General features: G+C 43.2%; 1 protein-coding gene across 3 annotated transcripts in view; it reads right to left on the bottom strand.

Moving 5' to 3' along the window:
- Nucleotides 1–25,471, bottom strand: part of C9H6orf52 (chromosome 9 C6orf52 homolog) — a 50,316-nt gene that overhangs the window by 11,208 nt on the left and 13,637 nt on the right. Inside the window, exon 4 of one of the 3 annotated variants that reach the window (XM_008146119.3) lies at nt 22,057–22,314. The exons of 1 other annotated variant lie outside the window; for it this stretch is intronic. In XM_008146119.3, the coding sequence (XP_008144341.2) occupies nt 22,157–22,314 (158 nt within the window). In that variant the 3' untranslated portion in view covers nt 22,057–22,156. Of the gene's footprint in view, nt 1–22,056; nt 22,315–25,471 lie in introns of those variants that run through there. One more of the 3 variants, XR_008557107.1, reaches the window with a different exon arrangement.

Raw genomic sequence — 25,471 nt, 5'->3', positions numbered from 1 at the left:
ATGGCCACCACAAGATGGCTGGAAGGGGAGGGCAATTGTGGGTGATCAGGCCAGCAGGGAAGGGCAGTTGGGAGGAACCAGGCCTGAAAGGGAGGGCAGTTGGGGGTGATCAGGTCTGCAGGGGGAGAGGGCAGTTGGGGGCAACCAGGCCAGCAGGGGAGGGCAGTGAGGGGCAACTAGGGTGGCAAGGGAGGGCAGTTAGGGGTGACAGGGCCAGCAGGGGAGGGCAGTTGGGGCAGACCAGGCTGGCAGGGGAGGGCAGTTAGGGGCCATCGGGCCAGCAGGGGAGCAGTTAAGCATTGATCAGGCTAGCAGGGGAGTGGTTAGGGGGTGATCAGGCTGGTAGGTATAAGTGGTTGGGGCAATCAAGCAGGCAGGCAGGCAAGTGGTTGGGAGCCAGCAATCCTAGATTTTGAGAGGGATGTCCCAGATTGGAGAGGGTATAGGCTGGGCTGAGGGACACACACACACACACACACACACACACACACACACACGGGCATGAATTTCGTGCACCGGGCCTCTAGTTGGTTAATAAAATTATATAGGTTTCAGGCGTACAATTATATACACTAGAGGCCCACTGCATGAAAATTCATGCACTGGAGGGGGCGTCCCTCAGCCCGGCCTGCCCCTCTCACAGTCCAGGAGCCCGTAGGGGTGGGAGGCGACCCGGCGACCAGGGGAAGGATTTATTAGATAGGATTTTTTTTTTCTTGATTTCAGAGAGGGAGAAGGAGAGAGAGAGATAGAAACATCAATAGTGAGAGATAGAAACATCATTGATCAGCTGCCTCCTGCATGCCCCTCACTGGGGATCGAGCCTGCACCCCAGGCATGTACCCTGACTGGGCATCAAACCGTGACCTCCGGGTGCACAGGATGATAACCACTGAGCACACCAGCTGGGCTATGTTTCACTTTTTAAGGAAGCACCAGGCGTTTGCACAATGGCTGCCCCACTTTAACTTCCCACCAGCCGTGCAGATGCTGGTTTCTCTGCATCCCACCAGCACTGTTGTTTCAGGGGCTTCATCACAGCCAGGGAGTGGGTGCGAGTGGCATCTCATCTCTCTTTGGCTGCATTTCCCTGTGGGTGAGTGTCAAGCGTCTGTTCAGCTGCTCATCGGCCATTTGCACCTTTTCTTTAGAGAAATGTCCATCTGAGGCCCTTGCCCACGTTCCGTCAGGTTGGTGCTGGGTTGAGTGAGGGGAGCGCTACTAGGTTCCAGGTGTCGGTCCCTTCACAGACGGGGGACCTGCAGGCACTTCCAGGGCATTTTCACACCGTGGACAGTGTCCTCTGATGCACAGACGGTTTTCGTTTTGATGAGCCCAGTGGGGTCACACCGACACCTTCCTTAAAGGTCTCTTTCTTCTTCCTGCGTGACACCCACAGGTACCCACAGAGCCAGGCCCTGCTTCCCAGTGCAGACGCCCCACAGCGGCCCACCTCCACCCCAGCCCGCCCACCGCCCCACTGCAGCCCCAGCCAGCTTCCTGCAGGTGCGTGCGGGCCTCTAGCCTCAGGCGGGAGATGTGGGCTCAGCACCCTCCCCGCCAGCCTTCAGGGGTTCTAGTCCTCGGGACCTAGTGAACCCCTGGCCTATTTGTATTTGAATCTTTATAGTTTCTAAAGTTCTTAAGTCTCAAAGGTTACAAATGCACGTGGTATGAGAGTTACATGTACACAGATACAATCTAACAGCGTCAGCTATGTGCCTGGCATGGGCATGTGCTACAGAGGCCCATTTTTAGAAGTAATTTTTATTATGGGGTCTCTGTTTTTAAAGTGAAAATCAGCCCCTGGTGGCTGCTGGATTTGCTAGTGTGTTTACACACAAAGTCTACAAATATAAGGTGGTCACGTTTAGAGGCTCATGGCTCCCTTGGTGAACACGAGCTTGCACGCAGCAGGCTTTCCCTTTCCGAGAAAACGCGCCAGGGCCCTCAGGCAGCGCCGCGCCTGCCCGCGAGCCCTCAGGCCGCCGGAGAGTGCCGTGCGGCCCTTGGAGGGCAGCGTACTGGATGTGGAGGGAGCATTCTCTCAGGTTTAGAGCCAAACTCCAAAGCTGCTGAACCACCTGTGGTCCACTTTTCAAATCCCCAGGACCGGCACAGTGGGGGCCACTCATGACCCAGCTTTCCACATCCGGTCCCTTTAGGCCACAGACCTGACTTGGGATGGGCAGGAAGCCCTGAGAGCCAGCGCCCCTGGGGGAGAGTTAGAGGCCTCCCAGCAGTTGCACAAAGACGTAGGGCAGGGACCCACAGCTCAGAATCCTGGGGCCTCAGTCGGGGGGTGTGGGAGGAGGGCGGGTGTCCGCAGCCAGCTCTGATGCTCAGGGCGCTGGTGGAGAGTGGAGGTGAAGGACAATGTCCCAGTGGGATGGAGGCTGGGCTTACAAGGAGGGGCAGGTGCCGCAGCTTGGAAACGGGTGGGCAGACCACGTGGAGCGGATGCTGTGAGGGCACAATGGGAGGTGAGGCTGCAGGTTCCATTCCGGGTTGGGGCTTGGCCCTAGAACGAGGGATGTGGGAGCAGGGAGGGATCGGCCACGGAGCAAGGTGTACAGGCTGCGTGCCTGTGGGCTCCGCCCTGCAGTGTCTGCATGGGGTCAGCTTCAGCATCCAGAAGGTCCAGCTGGGCTGGGGGCGTGGACCTGGGCCGTGCAGCTGCTGCCGGGGGCACGCCCCTAGCCTGGCAGCCCCACGTTGTGTCCACCAGGCTGGCGGCGCGGCAGCAGCTTGGGGCAAGTCCCCACCCCAGCAGCCCTGCATTGTTTCCGCTGGGCTGGTGGCGTGCTCCTGGCGGCCGCCACGTGGCTCGGGGCATGCCCCCAGCCCAGCCCTCCAGGCCAGAGTGACCCAGACGCTTGGCGATGAAGCCAGGCGTCCTGCCCCGCCCCGCCCCCGGCCACTCTGCACCTGTTCGGCATCATGCCCCGCCCCCAGCAGCTCGGTGGCCAGTGCACACACAAGCAGCCACCCCGCCTCCGGCCACTCGGTGCCTGCTTATGCAAATTAACCCACCATCTTTGTTGGGTTAATTTGCATACTCACTCCTGATTGGTTGGTGGGCGTTGTGGAGGTATGGTTAATTTGCATATCCCTCTTTTATTAGTGTAGATCATTTGTATATTGTAGTGTGTGTTCACCAAATCAAGTTGAAGTGAGTATCTTGCATGTAATATGTAATACCCAGGGCTTTCTGAAAGAGGGAACCTCATGGATGGGGGTGGCCTGATTCCTTATCTGGTTGTTTTGCTAGTAGCTGTGTCACTCAGCTGGTAATATGTTCATTCAAGGTGAGTGTTTTTTGAAATGGATGCTTTGACAATCAAAAGCCTAATATCAGGCACTTATACTACAATTAAAAAGTTTAATGTCAGGCTCTTGCACTACAGTTAACTACAAGCTGCATATGACTCCACAGAGTTCATGGTCATATTAAGAAAAAAACTAGAGTTGCTAAAAATTAGACTGGATATATACAAAAGAAACTTATGAGGCCCAAGATTATTGCTAGATTAAAGGGACTTGAGATAACCATTTGGATCCATATAATAACATCAGCAAAAACATCAATAATTAACATTTACTGAATTCTTACCATGTGCCAGGCACTGTGCTAAGTGGTTTTTATGGACCGTCTCATTTAATCATCAGAACAATTCCATTCAGTAGGGCCAATTATGATTTTCCTTCTACAGACACAGATGTTGTCATGCAGATAATGAGCAGTGGGAATGAAGAATCAAACCAGATGATTTAACATTGTGGGGGAAGAAGAAAAAGTTCTTCCAGCTGGTCTAATAATTAAACCGGCATGAGACAGATTAACAAGAGAAATAACCAAATGTAATTAAATATGTATGGGAACCCCACATACACGAGTGAGTCAGAGACCCCAAACATGTAAGATTCAGAGACAGAAAGGAAAAATGGGGTATATATGATATTCTGAGCTAGGAGTGAGACAAGGTATCTTGGGGCTTCAGAGGGGAGGAAGGTCATTCATAGGATGATAAAAAGAGCAGATGTTAAGTAATTAGATGCTTGCCTGGCCCTATAGGTCAAAAGAGGTTATGTCTGATAATCTCTTATGGGCAAGGCTCTTAATTTAAATTCTTTCGGGGAAAGGTAAAAGTTTCTCTCTCCTCTCTCCTCTCTCCTCTCTCTCTCTCTCTCTCTCTCTCTCTCTCTCTCTCTCTCTCTCTCTCGTGTGTGTGTGTGTGTGTGTGTGTGTGTGTGCGTGTGTGTGCGCGCGCGCAAAAATTTTAATTGGTTTTGAGAGAGAGAGGAAGGAAGAGGGAGAGAGGGAGGGAGTGAGGGAGGGAGAGAGGGAGGGAGAGAGAGAGAGAGAGAGAGAGAGAGAGAGAGAGAGAGAGAAACATTAATGGAGAGCGAAACAGATTGGTGTCTCCCGCAGGCCCTCTACTAGGGATCAAGCCCACAACTGAGCATATACCCTGACCAGGAAGTGAACCGGCAAACCTTCTGGTGCATGGAACAACAACCAACCAACTGAGCTACACCTGCCAAGGCAGTAAAAGTTTCTCTTGAGCCCACAGGGTCTTGTGAATGAAGAAGAAACTTTCCTCTACCCTCAAGGTTCTTTCAGCTAGTCTAATAATCAAATAGACATGATACAGGTTAACAAAAGAAAATAACCACATTTAATTACATACATATGTATGGGAACTCTGCATATATGAAAGATTCAGAGACAGAAAGGGAAGATACTGTCTACATGACAATCTGAGCTAGGGGTGAGGTAAGGTGTCTTGGGGCTTCAGAATGTAATTGCAGGAAGAGCACATGTTCAGTAATCAGTAGTTTGCCCTGCCACATAGGGAGGTCATCTCTCATAATCTGTTATTATGGGCAAGGCCCCTATTTCAAATTCTTCTAAGTAGTTAAGGAAGGAGGGGTCAGACGTTTATCTTGAGCTCCCAGGATCTTGGTTGCCTTTAGCTCAAAACAATCCGAATACCACAGAGGCATATCTTGAGTGACTCATTCTGAACCCCTATAATTGCCTTCAGCTCAAAAACTTCAGATGCCAAAGTGGCTCACCTTAGGGAGACCCGTCTGAACCCCTTTAACATGCAGCAATAACTTCTTGCCCAACTCATAGTAAAATTTTCCGTTTCTAAGACCATCTGGCACTTCTTCTTATAAAGATGCAATCATGTCAAAGGCAGCTTTTACAACTGTCCCCCAATTCTTCTCATTCTCCAAGTACCTTAAAAGACCAACAACTCAATCTAACCACTCTTCATCTCTTTGCAGCTTGTCTAACCACTACCACTGCACTTGTTTTACACCTTCTATTTTACTCCAATTTCCTCTTCTCCATCCATCTCCTACCTTCATTTTCTTTGCACACTGATAGCTCTCTTTTGCCAACAGTTTAAGTTTCTGGACCCTTTGTCTTTTGGTTACACCCATCTAGAAACCCCAGACCTGGAATCGATTCAGATATCCATCATCTTTATTCCTACACTTAGGCTGCTGAATATTATTGTAGAAATTGCATAACCAGGCAGAACCCTCTCACGGTATGTTTACAGCCTATTTCTGTGAACTCAGCTGGAGCCTCAATACCACCCAGGCTCTTACTATGACGTTTTAATAGTCAGCACATTTCCACTCCCTGCAATGACTATTTCAAACTTTCTCCACTCTTCTCAAACCTCCAGGATCCTGGACAGCCTCACTTTCTTCAGATAGTCTTGCCTCCTAATCAACAGAGTGAATAAAGGCAATCAGGTGGAAATTCCTTCAGCCTCCTGAGTTTATACAATTCTTATTTTTCCTGCAACAGTAAAGAAGAATCGTTTCCATCCAAGATCCTTTCCTCTCTCTGTGCTCTGGATCTTGTCATTCATTCATTCAGGCAGTTGGCATCTAATTTAGATTGAGCGGGGGCCGTAGAATGAGTCAAGAAGAGATCTTAAGGCAATGACAAAAAAAGAGATCTGAAGGACAAATGGGAGGATGAACCAGAAGAAACAAGGGTGAGGTGGGGGTTGATTTAAAAAAATTGTAGGCTGAGAGAAAAGAAACGGGATGTGTACATCTTGAGACAGGCAAAAGTTACACATGTTCCAGGATACTTCTTTCTCAGGGAACTTGCACTAATAATGATTCCTTCTCTTCTAAGTCTTCAACCTATCACATTTTAATGGCTTCCTTCATTTTGCATTTATATATACTCAAGTTCTTTCACCTTAATAAAAGTAAAAATAAAGAAAATTTAAAAAGTAAAAGCTTGCTTTAACCTGTGTGTTCTCCCAAACATAGTAGTCCCTTTCCCCATCCAGTCAAAGTTCTTAGAAATGCTGTCAACAGTCATCATCTCCAGTTCCTCTCATACCACTCTCCCCACAACCTGCCTCATCTGGCTTCTGCCACTCTTCCCTTCCCTCTTTCTTTCAAACTGATCTCCTAAGGACAAATCAAGTGCTCACCCTCGAATCAAGTGTGATAACACTCCCTGTTTGTCCTACTCTCAGGCAGTTTCTTAGTTTCTTTTGTCAGTTTATTATATCCTTTCTTTCTTTTTTTAATCCTCACCCTAGGATATTTTTTTTTCATTGATTTTTAGAGAGAGAAGAAGGGAGAGGGAGAGACAGAAACACTGATGTGAGAGAGACACATCGACTGGTTGCCTCCCTCATGCCCCTAACCAGGGCCGAAAGCCTGCAACCTAAGTACGTGCTCTTGACCGGAATCAAACCCCAGACCTTTCAGTCCACAGGCCGATGCTCTGTCCACAGGCCGATGCTCTATCCACTGAGCCAAACCAGCTAGGGCAGTTCATTATTTTCAAATAAACCACTGATGTGGACATTTAACAGAAGGTGGCCTGGGGCCTTCTTCACTTCTTATTCTATCATCTTTGTCTAAGTCAGGGGTCTGCAAGGTTTCTGTAAATGGTCATAGAGAACATATTTAGGCATTGCAGACCACACAATCTCTGGGTCTCCATCACAACTATTAAACTCTGCCAGCATAGCTTGAAAGCTGTCAATAAGTAAGTGTCCGTGTTTCAATAAAACTTTATTTATAGACATGAAATCTGATTTTCATATAATCTTCATGTGTCAAAAAATATTATTCTTCTTTTGAATTTTCCCCCCAATCATTGAAACATGTAAAAATAATTCTTAGCTAGTGGGCTGTACAAAAACATATGGACAGCCAGGGCCATTGCACTCAGTGATCTCCTCTACCCTTGTGGCTTTAATTACTATATATACACAGAAAATCCCAAATTTAAATCTGCAGCCCAAACATATTTTTGAAGCTCCTAACATATACATCAAACTTATTACAACATTTCCTCTTGGATGTCTCAATGATACCTTAAAATTAACATATCCCAAGATGACCCTGATTCCACTTTACTCTACAAATTTGATCAAGCACAAGGTCTTGTTGATTATACCTCCTACTTATTTCTTGAAACCAAACTTTTCTCATCCTTCACTCTTTAATCATTCTAATCCAAGCCACCTTCATTGTTTGCTTTCCTGCAACCACTTTCTAAATGGTCTCCTAATATCTCTCCAGTCCCCCTGCAATCCATTTTGCAGCCAGGGTAATATCTGAAAATACTACTCTGATAAAAATACTTCCCTGCTCCCTAGCCGGTTTGGCTTGGTGGATAGAGCGCTGGCCTGCGGACTGAAGGGTCCCAGGTTCGATTCCGGTCAAGGGCATGTACCTTGGTTGCGGGCACATCCCCAGTAGAGGGGTGTGCAGGAGGCAGCTGAATCGATGTTTCTCTCTCATCGATGTTTCTAACTCTCTATCTCTCTCCCTTCCTCTCTGTAAAATACCAATAAAGTAAATTAAAAAAAAAAATACTTCCCTGCTTCAAGCACTTTTGCCACTTTTCCAAAAAGTCTTTAAGTCAGGTTAAACCTGGAGGTTGCTACATGATCTGGCCAACCCATGCCCCTCCCTCTTCACCTGTGCCTCTTACCACACCCCCCTTCCCTTACTCTAACCATACTGAGAGTGAACTGGTCTGTACATTTTAAGCTTTCTTTCAGAAATCCTTACCTACCCTAAGATCATAAAGATATTCTCCCATATTTTCTATTAACAATTTTGCTGTTTTTGACTTTCACATTTACCACTTGAATATATCTGGATATAATATGTGAGGTATAAGTAATAAATCTAATATTATCTCTACCTATTTGGTAGCCAGTGTTTCCAACCCTGATTTCTAGTGCTATTTCCTTCCCATTCTTAGTTCCTTGGGTCAGTTTCTAAACTCTCTATTATTTTCCTAATAGTAATACAATGATTTTTCTTATTATGTTAAAAAATTTCTTAACTATTTTTGCTCCTTAAACCTGCAAATTAGTACTAGGATCAGCTTACAAAGTTCTGATAAGAAACCTGCCGTGCTTTTTACTGAAATTTGACAATAAAATGTTAGTAATCTCCTTTCGAGGATAATATCCAAAAGCCAGGAGAATGAGAACTACAAACTCTAGCTTTGATAAAACTAAAGGAATTCAAACTAAACCACAGAGTATATGGAAGGTTTCTAAAGCAGGGAAAATTGCACAGTGGTGCATGTGGGAAGAAGCAGACATGACCTGTGCACCTCTACAAACCTCAGAGAGAGCCAGCAAAGTGTATTTACCCAAGGTGAGGGACACTCTCAGGACCAAAAATTCTCTCTTTTTACATACCAACTAGAGGCCCAATGCACGAAATTTGTGCACGGGTGCACCCGCCTTGGCCTGGCGCCTCCCACTCACCTGCTCCACCATCCCGCTGTGCTCCCACTCTCGTCAGGGCCCATCGGGGTTGGCAGCACCTCCACTGCTGCACACTGCCAGCAACATGTCACTGATGCCCACCATGTTCCACACCGCCCCCTGGTGGTCAGCGCACATTGTAGCAAGTGGCTGAACTCCCAGTGGAGGAGGCAATTTGCATATTAGGCTTTTATTATATAGGATGAGATCAGACTGCCTGGACTGGCAGTGAGAATGTCTATGGACCTGGTTTGGTTCCAAAGGAGCAAAGCAGATGAGGCTAACTGAGAAAACTCACCAATAAGCTGAATTTATAATTACCTATCTAAAACCTACAGCAAAACATTAGTGGAATGTGGAACCTCAGAAGCTTATTCTTAATAAGGAGCCCACTAATCACTATTATGTTAAAGGAAATTGAAACCAGATGAATAAGGCAAGAAAAATAAAGGTATAAGAATTGGAAAAGTAATTAATTTGTCACTTTTTTCAGACAGTTTGTCTTGATAGGAAATAAGCTAAGAGTCTACAAGAAAGCTACTAGAGTCAATGCACAAGGTTAGCAGGTTGCTGGATATAACATCATTATATATAAGTGAATGGTGTTCATATATGCTAGCAAAGTATATTTACAGCACTGATTTAAAAAATCACTAAGGATAAATTAAACAAATGCTGTACAAGATCTTAACAGATAAATTTACAAATTTTATAAAAGACTTTAAAATGGAATGCTATACCATTTCAATGGATCAAAAGACTATATTTTAAGGATGGAAATTATACCAAATTAATTTACAAATGCCATGCAGTTCCAACAAAAATCACCAGAACTCTTAATAGCACTTTACAAGCTGGTCCTAGTGCTAATTTGCAAGCATAAGGACTGAAAATTGGGTCCTTATACTTCTCTATAATTCTATTTTAGCTGCTTTTGTTTATTAACTGTTTTCTTAGGTGTTAGTGCTTTTCTTTATTAAATTCAGAGTTTATTTCATGGTTTAGTTTTCTTCAATTGTTATTGATATTTGTTAGTATGTCTGCTTTTTTTTATGTTTAAAGGTTCCTTGTCCTCCTATCTGTGTACACTAGTTATATTCATCATAGTCTGTGATTTTGGGAAAAGGGCAGATTATGTTTTCAGCTAGAGGACATTGTGTCCTTTCATTTATATCTTTGCTGTCATTCCTCCAGAATGTCACTAGCCAGTCATTCAGATATTGCACAACTTTTCTTTCCAGCGACTTACACCAAGGGCCAGCAAACTTTTTCTATAATGGACCCAATAATAAATATTTAAGGTTTTGCAAGCCACATATGGTCTGTTGTATAGTCTTTTTCTTTTTTAAATGTTAAAATGTACATGTAAAATGTTTTAAAAGTGTAAAATGCAAAAACCAGTTACCGTGCTGGCAATACAAAATAGGTCACAGGCTGATCTGGCCTCTGGACCATGCTTGCTGACCCTTGCTCTGATTCTACAATCATTGCTCTAACCTGGGACAAATGCCTCTCTTTCCTGTTGCTTAACATAAGGGGAGGATGAAAGAGAAGACTGCCTTATCAGGTTTTTCATAGTTTAGTTTTCCAACCAATTACTCTGGCATTTTCCCAGGGCTCCATCTTCTTGTGAGCCTTCCTTTGCTTTGTAGCTTAATACAATCCCCGGACCCTTTCTACTCTAATCAGAACGTATTGCTTCTATAAGCTTTAAACTTGGATTACACTCTTTTATTAAAATATATGTTTATTGATTTCAGAGAGGAAGGGAGAGGAAGAGATAGAAACATCAATGATGAGAGAGACTCATTGATTAGCTGCCTCCTGCATGCTCCTTACTGGGATCGAGCCCACAACCCGGGCATGTACCCTTGACCGAAATCGAACCCTGGACCCTTCAGTCCACAGGCTGATGACTATCCACTGAGCCAGACCAGGTTGGGCTGGACTTATACTCTTAATGCTGCTCCATCTGCTCTCTATCTTCCAAAGGACTACATAATATTACTCTTTCTTATTTTCCAGTGTTATAAATTATTAATTACTAGTGGCCCAGTGCACAGATTCGTGCACATTGAAAGGAAATAAATTAGAAGAAATATTTTAATATTGCTTTTTGCCCTTTATAATAGAAGTATCAACCATCGACAATGACAGATCGAAACACATGCGTGCGATTGGCACCAGTGAGAGAGCTTTATATGTATCGCGCATGAGCGAGTCAACTTAGCCTTTTATATACATAGACTAGAGTCCTGGTGCACAAAATTCGTGCATGGGGGGTGGTGTCCCTCAGCCAGCCTGCACCCTCTCCAATCTGGGACCCCTCGAGGGATATCCGACTGCCTGTTTAGGCCCGATCCCATTGGACATCCCTCTCACAATCCAGGACTGCTGGCTCCCAACCACTCGCCTGCCTGCCTGACTGATTGCCCCCTAACCACTCCCCTGCCAGCCCAATTGCCCCTAACTGCCCTCCCCTACGGGCGTGGTCACCCCTAACTGCCCTCCCCTGCAGGCCTGGTCACCCCTAACTGTCCTCCCCTGCAGGCCTGGTCGCCCCCAACTGCCCTCCCCTGCAGACCTGGTCACCCCTAACTGTCCTCCCCTGCAGGCCTGGTCTTCCCCAACTGCCCTCCCCTGCAGGCCTGGTCACCCCTAACTGCCCTCCCCTGCTGGCCTGGTCCCTCCCAACTGCCCTCCTCTGCAGGCCTGGTCCCCCCAACTACCCTCCCCTGCAGGCCTGGTCGCCCCCAACTGCCCTCTTTAGCCAGTCCGGTCACCCCTAACTGCCCTCCCCTGCATGCCTGACTGCCCCCAACTGCCCTCCCCTGCTAGCCATCTGTGGCAGCCATCTTGTGTCTACATGGGGGTAGCCATCTTGTGTATTGGAGTGATGGTCAATTTGCATATTACCTCTTTATTATATAGGATAAACTTGCTTAATTAGACCTGCTTTCTGATTCAGCTTTTTCCAACCCAGTAAAATACCCCAACTTCTCTTTCAGGTAATTGTCAGCAACACAGCTGTAATATCAATATGAAGCAGATTATTATTGTACCAGTAGCCCGGTGCACGAAATTCGTGCAAATTGAAAGGGAATTAATTAGATGAAATATTTTAATATTGCTATTTGCCCTTTCTCTATAATAAAAGTGTGAGAGATAAAAGGAAATGAATACAATGTATATGAAAATAATACATAAATTTATTAATAAGTAAACAATAACAAATGATATAACAATAACAAACTGATATAACAATAACAAACTCGTAATATAAAAACAACATTGATGCAAATAATGATTGATAAAGTGATTAAACTTATTCTAATATCTTCCTGTATACCACATTAAGAGTGAAAACACTTTCAGAGTGCTTGACTAATTTCCCTTGAGATAAAGTATTTACAGCTTTAACTTTAACGTAACATGCTCTTTGAACTCAAGAGAAAGCAACAGCCGTAACTGGTTTGGCTCAGTGGATAGAGCGTCACCCTGTGGACTGAAAGATTCCAGATTCGATTCCGGTCAAGGGCATGTACCTTGGTTGCGGGCACATCCCCCCTAGGAGGTGTGCAGGAGGCAGCTGATCGATATTTCTCTCTCATCGATGTTCCTAACTATCTATCCCTCTCCCTTCTTCTCTGTAAAAAAAATCAATAAAATATTTTTTAAAAATACTTTAAAAAAAAGCGAGAGAGAAAGCAACATATAACTGACCATGTCCAAAAATGGGTTCAGGTAGGAATATTCCTACTCTGTCTAGAGTTTGTCCTTGTGATTTATTAATAGTCATCACAAATGCTGGCATAACAGGAAAATATCTTCGAATTAATTTAAATGGGTGGCCAGTGTCAGATGGGAACAAATCAATTCTTGGAATCAGAACAATCTCTCCCTCTGCAGATCCTGTTAATATTTCAGCTTTGATAATGTTAGGTTGCAATCTTTTGATAATAAATCTGGTACCATTACAAAGACCCCATTTACTATTAAGATTTCTCAATAGCATGATGATTGCACCCACTTTCAATTTTAATTTATGACACGGCATTCCAGAAGGAGTAATACTATTAAGAAATTCAATAGGAAAATTTTCCTTTTCAGCATCATCTGTTGAGTCAATGGAATCATCACTCAAATAGGCGTGAAAATCTCCATCAAGTATATCCAAAATTTCTTCATTTAATTTTTGAACGTGCTCATTTTTTGAACAAAGAATTGCATGTTTAGATATATTTTTAATATTATCTATAGATATACTATTTCCAAAGATGGCTTAAATAATAGATCCATTAAAAATCATTTCATGGGGAATTTCAATAATATCCATTCCTAAATGAAAACTGCTATCAAGTTTGCCATCTCCAAGTTTTACTAACCATTCACTATAAGCAGAATCCTCTGATCTCATATTTGTTTTAAGAGACAACTGTCTGAACACATCCCCAAACACTACAGTACTTTAAAACTTATTTGTACTATGGCCAATCGTATAGCATGGCAACACAAAAATCCCCTCTGAAAAGAACTTTCCCACCAAATGCAACATTCAAATTAGCGCCAGCGAGAGCTTTATATGTATGGCACGTGTGAGAGTCAAAGTTTATTTTTATATTTCCAGTGCGTCATATGTACCAGTTGGTCGGACGAATGGACAAATGTCGGTCACTTAGCCTTTTATCTATACAGATTATGAGTCATGATTTTACCTTTTTAAAAAATTATCCTTTAATACCTCCAAAGCACAATGAGTAAGAATCTGAAGGTTTATGTGGCTTCTATTTGGTTTCTAGGACAAAGTTCTTTCCTTTACCCACCACTCACTTCTCTCCTTTTACTCTTGAATGTTAATTCCAACATAATTTTTGTAACACCTCTTGAAAAGGATCCCACCAAGTTTTTGATAGTCCACATGATAAAACTTACAGAAAAATACAGCATGAGACTTTCATTCTCTCACTAAGTTCTTCATATAACTGTAATTCCTCAGCCTCTAAAGAATGAAAAAGGAAAATAAAAGTGCCTTCTCTCATTCCAAGGCCTTTCTCAGTCAGGCAACCACAAAAAGAAAGAATGAGCCTACAATTCATGCCATGTAATCTCTATCAGGCATAATTCAAATCAAATCCCATCATGCAAAGTCTGGGATAATTAAAATGTATAAGAGAACAGTGGTGACCTGGGGGAGAACTTATGAAACCTTGTCTCCTGCTTTTGCTGACTATTCTTTTCATTATGCTAGACTCCAAGTCCCTATCGGGGACCTGGTCAGATGGCTGTGGGTGCTAACCCACGCCACCTGGATCCGTGATCGGGGACCTGGGCAGGCGGCTGCGGGTGCTAACCCATGCCGCCTGCCCTGGTCCGTGATCCGTGATCGTGGACCTGGTCAGATGGCTGTGGGTGCTAACCCACGGCACCTGGATCCGTGATCGGGGACCTGGGCAGCCTGCTGCAGGCATTAACTCACGCTGCCTGCCCTGGTCCATGATCCCTGATAGGGGCTTTGAGTCAGCTGCCACTGGCGATGGCTGACTTGAAGCCCTTATCCGGGACCTGGTCAGGCGGCTGCGGGCGCTAACCCACACCGCCTGCCCTGGTCCGAGATCGGTGATGGCGGACCTGGGCAGCTGGCTGCGGGCGTTAACCCACGCTGCCTGCCCTGGTCCATGATCGGTGATGGACCTGGGCAGGCAGCTGCCCTGGTCCGTGATCCCTGATCGTGGACCTGGGCAGGCGGCTGCTGGCGTTAACCCACGCCGCCTGCCCCGGTCCACGATCGGTGATGGACCTGGGCAGGCAGCTGCCCTGGTCCGTGATCCCTGATCGTGGACCTGGGCAGGTGGCTGCGGGCGTTAACCCGCGCCGCCTGCCCCGGTCCGCGATCGGTGATGGCGGACCTTGGCAGGCGGCTGCGGGCGTTAACCCGTGCCGCCTGCCCCGGTCCGCGATCTGTGATGGCGGACCTGGGCAGGCAGCTGCCCTGGTCCGAGATCGGTGATCGTGGACCTGGGCAGGCGGCTGCGGGCGTTAACCCGCGCCGCCTGCCCCGGTCCGCGATCGGTGATGGCGGACCTGGGCAGGCGGCTGCAGGCATTAACCCACGCCGCCTGCCCCAGTCCACCATCACGGCTTGGATCTCACTGGCGTGGGTGCTGCCCTCTCCCCCCGCCATCTTTGCTGGTTTAACGTGTATATTTGCTTCTGATTGGCTGGTGGGTGTGGCTGGTGGGCGTGGCTGGTGGGCGTGGCTTATGGGTGTAGCGAAGGTGCAGTCAATTTGCATATTACTGTTTTATTAGGTAAGATATCATGCAGGGAGAACAAAGGGTGAAATATTTAACTTCAGAAGTGTTTGACTATATTCTGTGCAGTGAGGAAACCTGAAGTCATTTTCAAGGTCCACCATTTCTTACTTCTTTTCAGTTGGGTGAAGTTTCTAAACTTTCTAAATCTTTGTTTTCCGGCTAATGAAAAGAAAGTAGGATTCTACTGAGTCTCCTGTCTACCTACTCCAGGACTTCTGAGAGAATCAAATGAGATGAGGCAAGTGAAAACGCTTCACAGACAATTGGTTAAAGTATAAAATGTTTGCTCCTGGCTATAAAGCAAGTCATATTCCTGGGCTGAAGAAACTGCAAGAAGGCTAGTCGCTAGGGAGAGGAAGCTGGGTGTTGCTACATGACGTCATTACCCAGCGCCCACAGCCACCATTTCTGGGCTGGGCTGTGGGCCGCATTTTGCGCCATGGGGTCTCAGCAGCGTTGGCTGCGATTTGGTGGGGTATCACTCTGGGGTGGTGGCAGGGCCTGTGTCCCACTTGGGGGAAGCCTAGTGTTGCTTTGTGGGTGCCAGGTCCATGGTGCCATTTCTTTGTAAATGCCCGTGCACGTCACGGCAGCTCCTGCAATTAGCATCTGCCCCCTGGTGATCAGTGCGTGACATAGCAACCAGTTAGAAGGTCGGAGGGACACTTAGCATATTAGCCTTTTATATATATAGATGTCTAAAAACATATCTTCTCTAAGAGATACATTTTTTTCTGTCACAGGTAGAAATTAGGGCAGAAGGGAGAATATCTCTACCTCTATTTTTAAAAATATTTTTTGATTTCAGAGAGGAAGGGAGAGAGGAGAGAGAAACATCAATGATGAGAGAGAATCAGTGATTGGCTGCTTCCTGCATGCCCCCTACTCAGGATTGAGCCCGCAATCCGGGCATGTGCCCTTGACCAGAATCTAACCTTGGACTCTTCAGTCCGCAGGCCAAACTAGCTAGGGCTCTACCTCTATTTTTGAGGGAAATTTTCTTCACGATTATCATGAGCCTCAAAGCTATGTAATCAACAAATACTTAAGAATTAACTATGAGGTTAACTTATTTCTGTTTGCTATTTTTCATTGTATTCCACTTCTCTCTTTCTTAGATAAATATTTTATGGAGTTGGAGTACATTCTTGAGTAATTATTTAATAGGTGTTCTGAAAGTGGTATAAACTATTTGCATTCTTGCATTTGATTTCACTCTCTGATAGATTAATTGCATAATTCTGAATTTAAAATAATTTCAGTTGGAACTTTGCTTTGATCACTCTTAGTATCAAGTGTCACTAATGAGAAATCTGTTACCAAGACATTTTATCTTTATAGATAAACTATTCTTTTTCTACATAAAATTCTGTAGGATTTTATCTTTAAAGATATGAAATTTCATCAGAACATAATTTTTTTCAGTGATGTGAGGTAGGGGTCTAAACTCATTCTTTTCTATGTAGATATTCAATTATTCTAGTATCATTTGTTGAAAGGATTATCCTTTCCCTATCAAATTGTCATGGCAACCTTACTAAAAAATCAATTGACCATAATTATAAAGGTTTATTTCTGAACAGGTAATTCTTTTCTATTGATCCATGTCTACCCCTGTACTAGTACCAGTCTTTTTTTTTTAAATCTTTATTGCTGAAAATATTACATATGTTCCCTTTTTTCCCCCACTGACCTCTTCTAACCAACCCTACCCCCCACCTTTACCACCTTGCTGTCTGTGTCCATGGGTTATGCATATATGCATACAAGTTCTCTGATCTCTTCCCACCCACTCACCCACCCTCCCCCACCTTCCCTCTGAGATTCCACAGTCTGTTTCATGCTTCTATGTCTCTGGATCTATTTTGTTCATCAGTTTATTTTGACGATTAGATTCCAGGTATGTGTGAGATCATGTGATACTTGCCTTTCTCTGACTGGCTTATTTCACTTAGCATAATGCTTTCCTGGTCCCTGAATGCTGTCTCAAAGGGTAAGAGATCCTTTTTTGCTGCTGCATACTATTCCATGGTGTAAATGTATCACAGCTTTTTTATCCACTCGTCTACTGATGGGCATGCACTTGGGCTGTTTCCAGAGCTTAGCTATTGTAAATTGCGCTGCTATGAACACAGGGGTGCATACATTTCATATGTTATTTCTTAAACAGGTTCTCTATACCTTGCTCACTTTCCATCCTCGGTTATTAGGGTTCTCTCCAGCTAATCTTCAGGTGATTTTTCAGGATGGATTTTCTGTATTTTGTATTTCCAGTTTGGTCCTGGGAGAATGTCAGTGTACTTCCACTTACTCTGCCACCATTTTGGAATCCTAGTACCAATCTTTACTACTGTTGCTTTGCAGTAAATTTTGAAATCAGAAAATGTGAGTCCTCCATTTTTGTTCTGCTTTTTAAATACTGTTTTGGCTTTTCTTGAGTCACAGCTTTAAAACTTAATCTATTCCTTTATTTCTCTCTTTGAGTACAAAGAACATAACTGAAGAAGCCCTTTCTGCTTTCCTTCAAATTTCTGCAGGCCTTAGCTCATACAGGACCATAATTTCCTTTCTAATATTCACTTGGATTTATACTTTTTATTTTTATCTTCTATTTTTCAATTATAGTTAACATTCAATATTATATTAATTTCAGGTGTACAACATAATGATTAGACATTTATATAACTTAGAAAGTGATCACCCCAATAAAACTACACCCATTTGACACCATACTTAGTTAGCATAATATTGACTCTACTCTCTATTCTGTACTTTGTATAGCTGCATTCATTTTTATTTATATGCCCTTCTATAACTATCATTTTAGAACCATGATTATCAAATAGTCCCTGTGCATTATGTAAGTTTTATGAGCTACTTCCCACTTTTCTTCAATGGAGTCACTTGTGACTGTGTTGTCTGATTCTTGTTCTTTAGAGCTTCCCATCACTTGGAATCACGAATATGTGCACCAGGCCTCCAGTCTATATATATAAAAGGCTAATATGCTAAGTGTCCAACCATCCAACCAGTCACACACACTGACCACCAGGGGGCAGACGCTCAATGCAAGAGCTACCGAGACCTGCACTGGCCATTTACAGAGAAACCGTACCGTGGACCTGGCACCCACAAAGCAACACTCGGCTTTCCCCAAGTGGGACACAGGCCCCGCCACCACCATGAAGCGACACCCCACCAAAACGCAGACAAGACCCCATGGTGCAAAATGCGGCCCACAGCCCAGCCCAGCTCAGAAATGGTGGCTGTGGGCACCAGGTAATGATGTCACATAGCAACATCCAGCTTCCTCTCCCTAGCAACTAGCCTCCTTGCAGTTTCTTCAGCCCAGGAACATGACTTGCTTTATACTCAGGTGCATTTTATACTTTAACCTTTTGCACTCGGATGTCGAGTGTGACTCGACACGGTTAGCATCGGTAGCAGCTCATATGTCGAGCCACACTCGACACGTAGTTTCACCGCGGGGGGAAGAGGGATTTTTGTCTATTTTTCCAGTATCTTTTCTTGTTTTCATTAGCATGAAAGGACAAGTAAAATATAAATGCCATCTCAACTGATGCCACCACCTAAGCTTATCTTTTGCATAGGCAGCAATCTTGAGTAGGAGGGTCCAAGGCATGAGTCGTTGCATCATGCCTCTTTGAGCTTGCATCATCTTCCCTTGGTAAAGAACCTTCCTTATCTTTTCGTCTCCTAGGTTTGTTTAGGTTTCTATTAGCATATCACAGATGTTGTCATGACACAGGGTTTAGTTGGATGATTGGTTTGCCCCCTAGCAGTCGCACGTTCTGAGTAAATTTCCCCTCCTCAGGATGGATAAGTTTTCCAAAGACATAGAAAGCAGCAATGATGAATTTTACTTCGAAACAAAGAAAAAAGTGAAAAATGTAATAGTGACGAAAGTGAGTTCTCCAAGGATGCGAGTGGAGATGATGAACAAATCGCTGGTCCTAGTGGAACTACAGAAAGGAAAAAGTCCCTTGCTTTGCCCAAAGATCTGGCTGAAAGTACTGACAGTGACAGTGACATTGAATTCATAAAGGCAAAACGAAGATGCACAATTGTTTATTCGAGTGAGAGTGATGGAGATATAGGTGATATCATTGAGAAATCGGGTATAAGACCCAGTGAAAGTTACGTTTCTAGGGGAAAACAGGAAAAAGAAAAGTGGACATCTACATCTGTGAATGACAAAGAGCCTAGCAGAATCCCTTTCTCCACTGGTCAGTTACATGTTGGACCTCAAGTTCCTTCTGGATGTGCCACACCAATAGACTTTTTTCAGTTGTTTTTTACTGAGACATTGATAAAAAATATAACGGATGAGACAAATGAGTATGCTAGGCATAAAATTAGCCAGAAAGAACTATCCCAGCGATCCACTTGGAATAATTGGAAAGATGTGACGATAGAGGAAATGAAGGCTTTTCTTGGTGTAATACTAAATATGGGTGTATTGAATCACCCCAACTTGCAGAGTTATTGGTCCATGGATTTTGAGTCTCATATACCATTTTTTTTTTTCGATCTGTTTTCAAAAGAGAAAGGTTCTTGCAAATATTTTGGATGTTACACTTGAAAAACGACCAAAAGTCAAGATTTGAGAACAAGAACCGAGAAGGTAAACTGCTTCTTGTCATACCTTGAAATGAAATTTAGGGAGAGATTCTGTCCTGGAAGAGAGATTGCTGTTGATGAGGCTGTTGTTGGTTTCAAGGGAAAGATACACTTCATCACATACAATCCTAAAAAGCCAACAAAATGGGGTATTCGTTTATATGTCCTCTCAGATTCAAAATGTGGTTACGTACACTCTTTTGTCCCTTATTATGGAGGAATAACATCTGAAACGTTGGTGAGACCTGATCTCCCTTTTTCTAGCAGAATAGTTTTAGAGCTTCATGAAAGATTGAAGAACTCAGTACTTGGTTCTCAAGGTTATCATTTCTTCACTGACAGGTATTACACTAGTGTCACTCTTGCAAAGGAATTGTTCAAGGAAAAAACACACTTGACAGGGACAATAATGCCCAATAGGAAAGATAATCCACCTGTTATCAAACATCCAAAGCTAATGAAAGGAGAGATAGTGGCTTTCAGGGATGAAAATGTAATGCTTCTTGCGTGGAAAGACAAGAGGATAGTCACAATGCTCAGTACATGGGACACTTCAGAGACTGAGTCTGTGAAAATGAGAGTGCGTGGTGGTGGGAAGGAAACAGTTCTCAAACCCAAGGTCGTGACCAACTATACAAAGTTTATGGGGGGTGTTGATATAGCTGATCACTACACAGGCACATACTGTTTTATGAGGAAGACTCTAAAATGGTGGCGTAAATTGTTTTTCTGGGGGCTTGAGGTCAGTGTTGTAAATTCCTATATATTGTACAAAGAATGCCAAAAAAGAAAAAATGAAAAACCGATAATGCATGTGAAATTTATTAGGAAACTAGTACATGATCTTGTTGGAGAATTCAGAGATGGTACACTAACTTCCAGGGGTAGATTATTATCCACTAACTTAGAGCAACGTTTAGATGGAAAGCTCCATATAATCACACCTCACCCTAACGAAAAACACAAAGATTGTGTTGTTTGTTCTAACAGAAAAATCAAAGGAGAAAGAAGAGAGACGATTTATATTTGCGAAACATGTGAATGTAAACCAGGTCTTCATGTGGGTGAATGTTTCAAAAAATATCACACCATGAAAAATTATAGAGATTAAAATTACTCTTTGAATGTATCAATAATTTGAAATATAAAAAAATCCAAATAAATAAGTTTGTATGAAAAGAAACTCCAGTTTTTTATTCTACTGCCGTGCTTTGTAAAATCTGGGGTATTTAAAAAATTAAATCCCAAGTAGAATAAAGAAATCGAGAAAAAAGCAAGCAAGTGCAAAGGGTTAACCAAATGTCTGTGAAGCATTTTCCTGTACCTCATCTCATTTGATCCTCACAGAAGTTCTGGAGTAGGTAGATAGGAGACTCAGTGGAATCCTATTTTCTTTTCATTAGCTGGAATATGGAGATTTAGAAAGCTTAGAAACTTGATCGGACTGAAAAGAAATGGTGGACCTTGAAAATGACTTCAGGTTTTCTCACTGTGCAGAATATAGTCAAACACTGCTGCAGTTAAATATTTTACCCTTTGTTCTCCCTGTGTGATCTACAATACTAATCTGCTTCATGTTGATATTTACTGCTGTGTTGCTGACAATTACCTGAAAGAGAAGTTGGGGTGCTTCACTGGGCTGGAAAAAGTTTATAGCTAAATCAGAAAACAGGTCTAATTAAGCAAGTTTATTTTATATCTATAAAAGGCTAAGTATACAGGGAGATATTAGAATACGTTTAATCAATTTATCAGTCATTGTTTTTATCAATGTTGTTTTTATATCATTTTTTAAAATATATTTTTTTATTTTTTACAGAGAGGAAGGGAGAGGGATAGAGAGTTAGAAACATCGATGAGAGAGAAACATCGATCAGCTGCCTCCTGCACACTCCCTACTGGGTATGTGCCCGCAACCAAGATACATGCCCTTGACCGGAATCGAACCTGGGACCCTTGAGTCCACAGGCTGACGCTCTATCCACTAAGCCAAACTGGTTAGGGCTTTATATGTTTTTGTTGTTTTTATATCTTTTTGTTGTTTTCATATCATGTCTTTGTTGTTATATCATGTTATTTATTAATTTATTATTTTCATGTACATTTTACTAATTTTTCTTTCATCTCTGACACTTCTATTATAGAGGAAGGGTGAATAGCGGTATTAAAATATTTCTTCTAATTAATTTCCTTTCAATGTGCATGAATCTGTGCACCGGGCCACTAATATAACACACTTCCAGAAATGAATATGGTGGTAAAGTTTATTTACATTATGTTCTATCATTTCAATCATATTTGAATCCTGGGAATTTGTATTTACATACAGAATCCAGCATATTCCTGGGAGAATTTTATTTTTTTGAAAAACAAAAACAGAACAGGATATAGTTAATATAATAATTGGGTAGCTTAATGAACATCTGGTTTCTGTGGGTTCTCATCTGGGATTTTAGAGTAAACTGTATCCAGAGGCTGCCAGTGGCAATTCATGAGAGAATCGTAAAGTTCTTCACTTTTCACCATAAATTCTTTGTTTAATTCCTCAATATTCAAAGGAAGATTGGGATCTGTGGAAGCCAATAACGCACATGAAAAAAAATAGAGAGTTTGAGAAGACATATATCAGAAATAGTTTACAGTTTTTAAAAAATATTAGCAGGAAATATTAAAGGCAATTAATGTTAAAATTTTTTAAATGTGTGTTCCTTTCAATAAGGCTTAAAAATAGAAATTGAAGCCAAAAAAGGAGTAGTGCAACCAGACTCAACGAGCATCTGGATGGTGAATGAAAATGAGGAAACGGACAGAATCAAGAGAGGTTTTGGAGATAAGTAGGCAACATTTGGAGGTGGAGTCAATTTGGGGTAAAGGAGGAAGGGAGGGTCGAGGTTGACACCTGAGTTTCTGGCAGGAGCACTTGGGTGGATATGGTGCCAAACAGTGAGCCAGAACCAAGTCCTGGCCGGGACTTTGAAAAAATAACCATGCTGCTTTACCTGCTTAGTTAACAGACTGGTATGTGAATAAATTATATACATGTAACAACTAATTTAGAAAAAGAGAGGAGCCTGACCTTCCTTCTCTGAAACCTGAAACCCTGTGATGAGATGTGGTATTATCATGAAAACATCAGACCTAGATGTTCAGTTCAAGTTGCCAGGTTTCCAAGATCTCTGACTTTTTAAATATAGTCCATTTTTTTTCTCCTCATATTGAATGTAACTGAAGAAGCCTCTTCTGTTTTCCTTTATAACTTTTATAAACCTTAGTTCATTTAGGGCCATAATGTGCTTCCTAATATTCACATGTGTTCATGCTATTCACTCATATTTATTTACTAGAGTCCCAGTGCCGGCGCCCTATCGAGGTCTGAGAGACCTCAGGTAATGTCCGACTGAAGGCTTAGGCCCACTCCCTAAGCCTTCAGTCAGACATCCTTAGCGCTGCCATAGAGGCAGGAGAGGCTCCCGCCACTGCTGCTGCGCTCACCAGCTGTGAGCCCAGCTTCTGGCTGAGCAGCACTCACCCTGTGGGAGCCCACTGACCATCAGGAGGCAGCTCCTGCGTTGAGTGTCTGCCCCCTGGTGGTCAGTGTGCATCATAGCGACCAGTAGTTCCACCATTCGGTCGATTTGCATATTAGCCTTTTATTATATAGGATATGCCTGTTACAGACAGTTTGTGCCTCCCTGCCCCCCAAATTCACATGTTGAAACTCTAACTTCCAATTTGATGCTATTTGGAGATGGGGTCTTTGGGAGATAATTAGGATGAGATGAGATCATAAGGATAAAACCCTAGAGCCATGGGCTTAGTGCCTTAAAAAAAGGACAGCAGAGCTCTAGAGTTCTCTTCCCTACCACATGAGGATATGAGAAGGTGGCCATCTGCAGCCAGGAAGAGAGTCCTCACCAGAAACTGAATCAGCGGCACCTTATCTTGGACTTTTCACTGTCCAGAACCACAAAAAATAAATTTGCTGTTAAAGCTACCCAGTCTGCAATATTTTGTTATAGCAGCCTGAACTCACTAATGCAGTGTCTTTTTGCATTTATCATTTTAGAACCAAGATCATCCAATAGCCCCTGCCCATCATATAAGTTTCATGAGCTACTTCTTATTTTTCTGCACTGGAGTCATTTGTTACTGTGTTGTCAGATTCTTGTTTGCTGGAGGCTAATTCCAGCATGTCATAAATGCAAGAAGTTTCATCAAAAGGTTGATGGAACCTTGAGGCTTCAGCAGGGCTGAAGATACATATTATTGTCTGCTGGAATAGCTGAAAGCATTTCCCCCAAACCTGAAAATCTACATGTTATTACCTGCTGCTGGCCAAACAGCTGAACAGCTGTAGGCATTTCCCCAAACCTGAAGATACATATGATTGCCTGTTGAGGGCAGTTCCCCGAACCTGACAATGTGTACTGTATACCAAACTTTACCTTTTGATATGTATATCTGCTTTGCTGTAGGCTAAAATGTGGGAATAAAAATCCCTGCGTCCGGAGACAGAGAGAACTTGGTTACTATAGCTAAGTCTCCTCTGGCTCCCGCACGTATCCAAATTTATATTTCTAGTCTCTTTATTAATTTATGCGCAGCCCCTTCTCCAGATTCCTGAACCCTTTTAGATGCTTGAGAAAGACCCCGGCACTTGTTCTTTAGAGTTTTATCCCTGGGAACCATCTTTCCTTTGAGAGCTTCTAGTCATAAAATTAGATGTTTCTATTTTTCCCTGAATGTTCTGAAGTGTGTTTTTTTTTTTTTTCCTAAAGTCATGTCCTAGGTCCTTTACCTCTTTGTCTTGATCAGTTGTTTGCTAAAAGGCTCCTGACTCTGCATTTTCCTGGTCAGGGGAGAGGTGTTAGGAGCGCATGCTTATGAGCACTCTCTCCCTTGGAACTGTGGTCTAGAAAACAAATGTCAGCTAGGAACCTAGATTAATGATCTAGGCCCTTCCAGTGACGCTGGCCATAGGGGCAATAGAAGCCTATAAAAGTCAAACTCATTACATCTTTCCTAAACCTGTGGGCCTTCTACCCTTATGTTGTAGCCACTAGCCACACGTGGCTATCAAGCACTTGAAATGTGGCTAATCCTAGGTGAAATGTGATGTAAACATACACTGCATTGTGAAAACTTGGTATTAAAATTTTTTATGTCTCATTAAATGTTTATATTGATTACATGTTGAAATAATATTCTAACTATATTAGATTAAGGTTAAAAATTTTAAATTAATTTTCCCTGTCTCTTTTTGTTTCTTGAATTTGGCTACTAGAAAATGTAGAACTACCTATGTGGGTGGATTTGTGTTTCCCATACATTTCTACTGGACAGAGCGGCTCTGGATCTGTGAATAGCTAACCCTCGGGTGGTTATTATGTGCCAAAACCTGTTAAAACACTTTAGAGCTACTGCCCTCATTTCATAGGAGGTAGGTTTTAAACCCCATTTTACAGGTGGGAACACCAATGCACTGGAGATTAATTAATGTGGAATTACAGGGCCAGTAAGAGAGATCTGAACTCTGGCAGTCTGGCTCCAGAAAGCACAATCTTATTGTATGTCTTTCTCTGTTCTTTTTATAGACTGTTCCTGAAGAACTTATAAAAGCAGAGAGAATAGACACACTTTAGTCAGAATGAAATCTCCCGCCCACCCCCGCCCCCCCGCCGAGATACAATGAGCACCTGTTATTCATATTCCAATCAACTACTACAA

This window comes from Eptesicus fuscus, chromosome 9 (assembly GCF_027574615.1).
Source record: "Eptesicus fuscus isolate TK198812 chromosome 9, DD_ASM_mEF_20220401, whole genome shotgun sequence".
Classification (NCBI taxonomy): Eukaryota; Metazoa; Chordata; class Mammalia; order Chiroptera; family Vespertilionidae; genus Eptesicus; species Eptesicus fuscus.
Note: the sequence above shows the minus strand (reverse complement) of the source record. Positions and strands in the feature narration are given on the sequence as shown.